At 39.9% G+C, this 8,784-nt stretch overlaps 1 protein-coding gene across 3 annotated transcripts; it reads right to left on the reverse strand.

Annotated features, from left to right (window-relative positions):
* Positions 1-6,375: 6,375 nt before the first annotated feature.
* Positions 6,376-8,547, reverse strand: LOC131218307 (cyclin-D5-1-like). 3 transcript variants are annotated; one of them, XM_058212958.1, is made up of 5 exons: positions 8,249-8,547; positions 8,059-8,145; positions 7,692-7,983; positions 7,464-7,582; positions 6,376-7,340 (listed from the first exon to the last, which is right to left on the reverse strand). In XM_058212958.1, exons 1-5 carry the CDS (start codon positions 8,495-8,497, stop codon positions 7,110-7,112), a joined length of 978 nt encoding a protein of 325 aa, XP_058068941.1. In that variant the 5' UTR covers positions 8,498-8,547; the 3' UTR covers positions 6,376-7,109. The 3 variants fall into 3 exon arrangements, with proteins under 3 accessions (XP_058068941.1, XP_058068940.1, XP_058068939.1); XM_058212957.1 differs by having other exon boundaries at positions 7,464-7,585; XM_058212956.1 differs by having other exon boundaries at positions 7,464-7,597.
* Between the last annotated feature and the right edge of the window lie 237 nt (positions 8,548-8,784).

The raw sequence follows: 8,784 nt of genomic DNA on the forward strand, positions 1-8,784 counted from the left end.
ATCATAAGGTATGTGTTATATTTAAACCGTCCATCCATTTTGTGAGCTCGTCATAAGGCTTGAGGCTAAAAATAAGACAAATCTAACAATCAAGTGGACCACACTGCAAAAAGCAATGGGGGATTGAAAAGGTTCACAGAAATTTCGGATGAAAACGAAATTTTAAATTTTTTTTCCTCTTTCATCTAGGTCTTTGTGACCTTATGAATAGATTGGATGGAAAATAAACGTTATGATGGGCCCTACGAAATTTTTAACGGTGAAAATCATTATCTTCGCTACTATTTGTGGTGTGGTCCAGTTGATCTTTGGATATTATTCATTTTTTGGATAATAAATTAAAATTATCTCAAAAAATGGATGAACGGTGTTGATATAATAATTACATCATTGCGGGCCATGTAACTTTGATCTCCTTTGAATCGTTCGTACAACTTGGAGCTTGAGGAGCGTCAGCACTTGTCTTCGGAAGTGGATTGGCTGGTGTACCACACACCAGCTATGTAGCTGATGTAGATATGTGTTGTGCGAAGACAAGCGCTGACGCACCTCAAGCTCTAAGTTGTACGAACTGTTCAAATGAGATCAAAGTTACATGGCCCCACAATGATGTATTTATTATATCCATACCATTTTTCCATTTTTCAATATCATTTTAGAGCATTAGAGAAAAAATGAATCATATTGAAAGCTCAAATGGACCACACCAAAAATAACAGCGAGGATAATGATTTTCACCATTAAAAAATTCGTAGGGCCCATCATAATGTTTATTTTCCATCTAATCTGTTAATAAGGTTAAAAATACATGGATGAAGAGGAAAAACAAATTTCATATTGATCCGAAACTTCTTTGACCCTCAGAAGGGTTTTAATGGTAGACGTTCTATCCTCCACTGTTTTTTGCAGTGTGGTCCAATTGATCCTTAGATCTATATTATTTTTCAGCTCAAGCGTTAAGGCGAGCTCGCCAAATGGATGAACGGTTTGGATATAACACATACCTCATGATTTGACCCATGAAACTTGTTGACATCAATACACCAGCTATATAGCTGGTGTGTGGTACACTAGCCAATCCGTTTCCCTCGTCTTCGCACGACAGGTACCTACACCGGCTATATAGGTGGTGTGTAGTGTGTGGTACACCAGCCAATTTGCTTCTCGTCCTTGTATGACACTTACCACATCAGCTTCGATGGTTTGTGGTACATAAGCCAATGGATTGGCTACTCCCCCAGCCACTAGCCCAGTGAATGGTGGTCGGTTCTCTTTGGGCCCCACCATGATGAGTGTTTCATCCATTCCGTTCATCCATTTTTACAGATCATTTTAGAGCTTGATAAAAAAAAATGAGAGTGATAATAATCTCAGGTGGACCACACCACAAGAAAACAATAGTAATTGGAGATCCACCATTAAAATCCTCTTAAGGCCCACTGTACAGTTTATTCGACATCCAATCTGTCGAGTAGGTCATACAGACCCAGATGAAGGGAAAAAACAAAGATAATCTTGATCCAAAACTTTTATGGCCCCCAAAAAGTTTTTAATGGTTGACATTCATTCAACACTGTTTCCTGTAATGTGGCTCAGTTGAGATTGGCATATACCTCATTTTTTCTCTTATACCATAAAATGATCTAGAAAAATAGATAAACGGCATGGATGAAACAAATACATCATGGTGGGGTTCACAAAACACCACACCGACCATCAGCCATTGGCGGGTGGCGGGGAGAGTAGCTAATCCGTTTCCATTCTGCTTCGGATTGGCCAGTGTACCTCACACTAGCTATATAGCTATTGTATTGATGTCAGCAAGTTCTGTGGGTCTGATCATGAGGTATGTGTTATATCCGACCGTCCATCCATTTAACAAGCTTGTCTTGAGGCTTGAAACGAAAAGTAAGATATAACGATCAAATGGACCACATTGAAAATTATGGTGGGGGATTGAACGTCTACCATTAAAACCTTTTTTGGGGTAACGGATGTTTTGGATCAATATGAAATTTGTTTTTCTCTTAATTTAGGTCTTTGTGGCCTTATGAACAGAGTAGATGGAAAATAACGTTATAGTGGGCCCCTATGAATTGTTTAACTGTGAAAATCATTATCTCTGCTGCTATTTGTGGTGTGGTCCGCATGATCTTTGGATATGACTCATTTTTTGGATAATTCTCTAAAATGATCTCTAAAAATAGATAAATGGGGTAGATATGATAAATACATGTATGTGAGGCCCATGTAACTTTGATCTCCTTTGAACTGTTCATACAACTCGGAGATCGAGGAGCGTCAGTCCTCGTCTTCGCACGACACGTACCTACCGCAGCTATATAGCTGGTGTGTGGTACGCCAGCCAATCCGCTTCCCAACAGGAACCTAGGCTGACTTGGGTCATACGTTTTAATTGAAAAGAATCGGGTGTGAAAGACGCACATCGAAATTCGCTGTGGGTGAAAGTTTTCAGTTATCACCGTTCGACCGCAATTACGCCCAGATTTCAAGGTGTCGTTATGCGTGTCTCACATTGGATTGTTCCTTTGATCAAAGGATTTCCAACCACCAGGGCATCCATCCGTAAACATGGACCGCAACGAAAGAAAGGTTGGAGGCGATTTTCAGGGACTCGGATTCGGTAGTGACCCCTCCCAACGATCTCGGCATAGGTCGGAAGAGGATGGAAGCGGATTGGCTGGTGTACGTTACACCAGCTGTATAGCTGCTGTTGTAGGTACGTGTCGTGCGAAGCCGAACACTGATGCTCCTAGGGCTCCGAGTTTTATGAACGGTCGAAAGGAGATCATTTTAAAGTATTATCAAAAAAAATAAAACGAATCATATCCAAATATCATCTGGGCGCACCATAAATAGCAGTAGAGATAATGATTTTCACCCGTTAAAAACATTGTAGGGCCAACTATAACGTTTATTTTACATCTAATCTGTTTATAAGGTTACAAATACATAAATAAATAGGAAAAATAAATTTCATATTAATCCAAACTTCTTCTACTCCAAAAAGGGTTTCAACGGTAGATGCTCAATACCCTACTGGTTTTTTATGTCTGGGCCAATTGATGGTTAGGTCTGTCTTATTTTTTGTCTCAAGCTTTGAGACAAGCCCGCCAAATGGATAGACGGTTTAGATATAATACACACCTCATGATCAGACATACAAAACTTGCTAGCTGATGTGAGGTACACTAGCCAAGCCGATTGGTAGCTCACGCAGCTATATTACTGCTGAATTGACGTTAATAAGTTTTATGGGTCTAATCATGAGGTATGTGTTACATCCAAACCATCAATCCATTTGGTGAGCTAGTCTTTAAGGCTTGAGACTAAAAATAAGGCAGATGTAACTATCAAGTGGACACCACTACAAAAAGCAGTGGAGATTGAAGGTCAACCATTGAAACCCTTTCTGGGGTCATAACATTTTGGATCAATATTAAATTTGTTTTTGTGACCTTATGAACAAATTGGATGGAAAATAAATGTCCTAGTGGGCCTTAAGAATTTTTTAATGGTGAAATCATTATCTCTGTTGCTATTTGTGGTACGGTCCAAATGATCTTTGGATATGATTCAATTTTTAGATAATGCTCTAAAAATAGATGAATGGTGCAAACATAATAAATACATCACTTTGGCGCCATGTAACTTTGATCTCCTTTGTACCGTTCGTACAACTTGAGCTCGAGGAGTGCCATGTAACTTTGATCTCCTTTATACCATTCATACAACTTGAGCTCGAGGAGTGTCAGTGCTCGTCTTCGCACGACTCGATCCTACAACAACTATATAGCTGGTTTGAGGTACACCAGCCAATTCGCTTTAGTATAGGTCGGTGCTATGGGCCCAATCATGTTAGGAAGCACGGAAGGTGAGCCCTCAAGATTTGATGGTCTACACGACTTTTGGAACCCTCACAAAGCAGAAGATTAACATTCCAATGACCCGTTTATCTACTACTGGAGTAGATGGATCTATTCACACCTCTGATCCTACGGTATATATGGTCCCGGATCACGATCTATGGATTAGATCGTCCCAAGGACAAGCCAAAATGGGTAAATTATAGTGCACGCTATATATCTCTGTATACCCACGGTATTTTTAATGATTCATCTCACGAGAGAGTCTCATCCTTTATATAGGAAGGGATGAGAGTTTGGATGAGACTATATCATCCGATCGTATCCTTATCTCCCATCAAAAAACAAATTCAAAGTTGAATTTATAATATAACCGAAAAGTAGAAGTCCAAAGAGACCTAAAAGCATGGGATGTACCCACTAGTGATTGCTCACCAGTGGGCCTCACAGGCCTACATCCAACACATCATGGTATATGTATTTTATGCATGCCCTCCATCCATTTTCCAAGTGCCTGGGGAAATGAGCCAGATCCAAATCCCAGGTGAACACAGGAAACGGTGATGATTGAACACCTACTATTAAAAGTTTCTTAGGGCCTCCATAATGTTTATCTGCCACTTAACCTGCCGATGAGGCACACAGACCTGATTCACCTGAATGGGGAAAACACCAATGTGTCTTGATCCAAAACCTTTGTCGCCTCAAGGAAGTTTTTAATGGTGGGCATTCAATCACCATAGTTGTGGTGTGGTCCACCTGAGATCAGGGTCTCCCTCACTTTTGGTATAGTTCCTTAAAACGAGCTGGCAAAATAGATGCACAGCATGGATAAAACGTATACATCTTGATGAGGCCCACAGCACCAACCTTGGCACTACAGGGTCACTACCAAAATCAGTCCGAATTGGGAAACATACAAGGGCAACTCCTCGAGTGGGAGCCATAGCTAGAGAGTTACCTCTGGACCATCTGACAAGTGGACCCATCTGTTTTGGGGCCAAGGCATGCTCACGATGGACCCCACTTTGTTTACAGGCTAGATCTTTCACATGTGTATCACTTTGGCACGTGTGTGGCAATTCCCCACGTGAAATCTCTTTGGCTTTCACCTTACCGCTTTGGTAACTTAATGTGACGAATGATAAAGCACTGTTCAATCCCAATATTGTATTTTATTATTAGAACATCTCGGGTATGTTTGGTTGGATAGATGCACCATCCAATTACATTGCCCCTATTGCTGTAATAAAGTGGAATGATCAAATTGTAATTGGGAAAAAAAACTCCCGCAGTTTGAAATTACTTATAAATTCAAGACGCAACCATTTCAAATTAAACTGTCCAAATCATGGGTCAAAATTTAGATCTATCATGGATGGAAAATTATTACTTCTATCATTATCAGATTATTGGATTGGTGGGAATTTATTGGATCCATAAAATGAAAAGGATCCAATGGTCCCATTCTAAGAAACAGGTGTATGTGAATCAGAGGTTACAATTGTTCAACAAAACTATTTTCCAACTGTGACCTAGTTGATTGTGCGTTTAACAATTTAATCAGTTCAAGTTAAGATATGTTATTTGTGCAATTTCTGAGCCAGTGTATGAAGCGTCATACTCTGCCAGAGTATCAAATAATTCCCAAATGTAAGTTAGTTCATCAATGGTTAAACATTGCCCAAACCCCAGATTGTATCATTATTATTAGACTTTCTGATGTGTTTGGATACCCTATCACGTCAAAAGTTAATTATTTCAAATGAAGTGGGATGGCCAGGATGTAGCTTCCTTTGTTATGATTTGTTGGGGTTCCAAAGTTGAAATTGATGGACTTTCAGTAAGAATTGAATGAAAGTTAGCTGCAATTTCAGGAAATATAATTGATTTCTGTCAATTCATCTGGATTAAAATGGTGTTAGCAGTTCAGCTCACTTGTGCATCCAAACACATCCCTTGTGCTCACATTTAAGATGAAACACTTGGGAGCTTTGTCTTCTGTACTTGCCTGCTGATTAAGACATTCCAAAGGAACTAAATGTCTGTGAAGGCATTTGGTGTGACAGATTAAATGATCATAAAAACTGATACCTATGTTGTGAATGATTCGGGCGGAGCAATCAAATGCAGCATGATAATTTTAGAAACTAGTCGAGTTCTTCATGACCAAAGTTCTCACATTAAAAAATGATTTCCGTTGAAAGAAAACCAACCCAAATCGACATTTGATTGAATATGTAAATGCAGTAATTTCAATTTTCAATTGACCAAGCATTTAGGTGGGCAAGGAAAATGAAACCCAATTGGGTAGAATTTCAGTTCCCCACTTTACGGCTTGAAAAAACAAAATCAAGCAAAATGTTGATTCATGGAAAAGCATTCTGCCTGCCCCCAATTTCCGTGGTACGCCCAAGCAGACACTAATCTTATTAAAGGAAGTCACAACAAATAATGCAACTCAGATATACAGATTAAGCTCATCATAACCATGAAACAAATCCTTTGATTCCCAAAACAATGTCTGTCTTTATGGCCCCAATACAAAGTAAAAGCACCTCACCCAAAAGACATTCCCAAACATTCAACCAAATCCAATCCCAATCCTCCCTTTTACCAGCACTTTCCAAGGCCAGTAGGCAACACAAGTGCTTCAAATCACAGCAGCAATCCCCACACTGTTTTCAGCCTTTTGAAAGATATAAGAAGCATCCCATGCACTCCCCTCCATCAATTTGAGGGTTGCAACACAAAAAAAAAGAAAGATGGGCACACCTCATTGATGGTTTTCCCCCCCTATCAGATTATACAATACAACATGAGGAAAAAAAAATACAATCAAATGAATACTTGGGTAGCTTTTCATGAATGACAGGGACTATGAACCAAAAGGACTATTATGAAACAGCCTTCCATGGGCTCCTTGGGCTCCCCTCCATCTCCTAGCTTTTAGACTTCAGTTAGCTTTCACTGTAGATTAAAGTTCCCTTCATCTTTCCCTCTTTTTTTTTTTTTCTTCTTCTGATCTTTTATAGAATGCCCACAATGATAGCTATAGATGTAAACAAAACCTAAAATCCAATTACCTTCCCTAAAATCTCAATCAAGAACAAGTCATATCCATTGAGTTTATGTGAAAACACTCAATTAGATCGGTTATCTGCTCGGAAAATTGTAATTATCTATGGTACAAGAGATGAAAATCTGGAATTGGTTTTTTCTTTAATTGGTTTTATTCTCATTCTTCTTATTTGATTTGGGGGAACTTTGATAGTCCTCGCCAAATGCTAGCTTTCTCTTACAGCCTGCAGAGGTGACAGCAGCGTCGCTCGGATGGGATGATGAATAATCTGGAGGTGTTACGATATAATCTGATGGCGACATGATATCGGATGCTCTTGATTTCACCTTCTCCAACTCCCACATCAACTCATAGCAAGAAAACACACTCTCCTAACAAAGTGAAATACACTTTCATCAGAACTCTCTCTCTCTCTCTCTCTCTCTCTCTCTCTCTCTCCCCCCAAGTACTAGACATTGAAACTGAATGGAAATTGGTGGGAAGAAATAACTCACATTCATTGAAGATCCAAAAGATACGATCAAGCCCATTTTTAAATTCATCAATTTCCTTGTTAGCTGTTGATCGGATGCCACGAAGATGGCTGCAGCAGCAATTGCAGATGGCCGGTGTTCTACTACATTAATCACTGTCATTAGAAAGATTCCAATCAAATACACTGAAAATCAATGCAAATATGAAAGACCCAATACAAAACCGATAGCCGTTTGTCATAATTTTACCTTCTGTTGCTGCCACGACTAGCTTGACAGCCTTCGACAGTAACCCTTTTGGCCTAGGTTCGCTACAGAGCTTAGCGGCGAAGTAATTCAGAAAGGCAAACGGAGTAATGGAACTCATTCGCCATTCCAACGCATTCAAAACATGAAGCTCCATACGCTGAATCAACTTACTTTTGAAATCGAATTCTTCCATCTGATACTTAGATAGCTCTGGTGGTTCGTGCTCTTCCATTTTCGCCGCAAGAGATAAACACGCTATCGACAGTAACCAAATTACCCAAGATGTTCCGTTCTGAGAAAAAGAGAACTGATTCAATTACAAAAACAAAAAACAAAAGCCATTTTCAAGATTGGATCATCCGCTTACATCCAACAATTGCCCCGAAAGAAACCGATCAAGATAGCTGACGGAGAGAAAAGCGGTCTGGAATCTGAGACCCAGCAACTCTCTCATCTGATTCAACAAACCCGAACGATAAAAGCTCTTAGAAATCAGAAACAGACAATCAAGAAAATACTGAAAACAGAGAAATCGATAGGAATCAACGAAAACCCACTTCAAGCATCCATCGGACGGCATCCAAACGGCTGCATTTCAACAAATTCTTGATCTGGAGATCGTCTGAAGTCGGTTTTTGATCTTTGGTTTGGAAACTTATCTCTTTCTCAGCCAGTATTTCTATGTACTCGTCTTCTATTCTCGAAACAGAGGAATGGACAGAGAAGAATCTGTCTTCTTCTTCTTCATCTTCTTCGTACAAGAAATATTCACCGACTTCTTGGCAGAGAAGGCCAGATAGATCCATTTTCTTCTTTCCTCTTGAAAACCCAAAGAAAGAATCCTTCCTCGAAGAGAGAGAGAGAGAGAGAGAGAGAGAGAGAGATTTCAGTTTGCAATTTTAGCGGGTAATGGATATAGAATTGTGAAACGGTGTTCTTGTGGCGGTTACGTGGACGGCTCTCTCCTTATGAAATCTGGACCGTTGATCTGTTGGGCACGAGCATTTAATCGAAGGACAGAATGTAAGCTGTATGGTCCATTGCGCGGAACATCGGGCGAACGAGGAAGGCTAATTCCAGACGCCCCATCCGG

The sequence above is a fragment of the Magnolia sinica genome, chromosome 11, assembly GCF_029962835.1.
Source record: "Magnolia sinica isolate HGM2019 chromosome 11, MsV1, whole genome shotgun sequence".
Classification (NCBI taxonomy): Eukaryota; Viridiplantae; Streptophyta; class Magnoliopsida; order Magnoliales; family Magnoliaceae; genus Magnolia; species Magnolia sinica.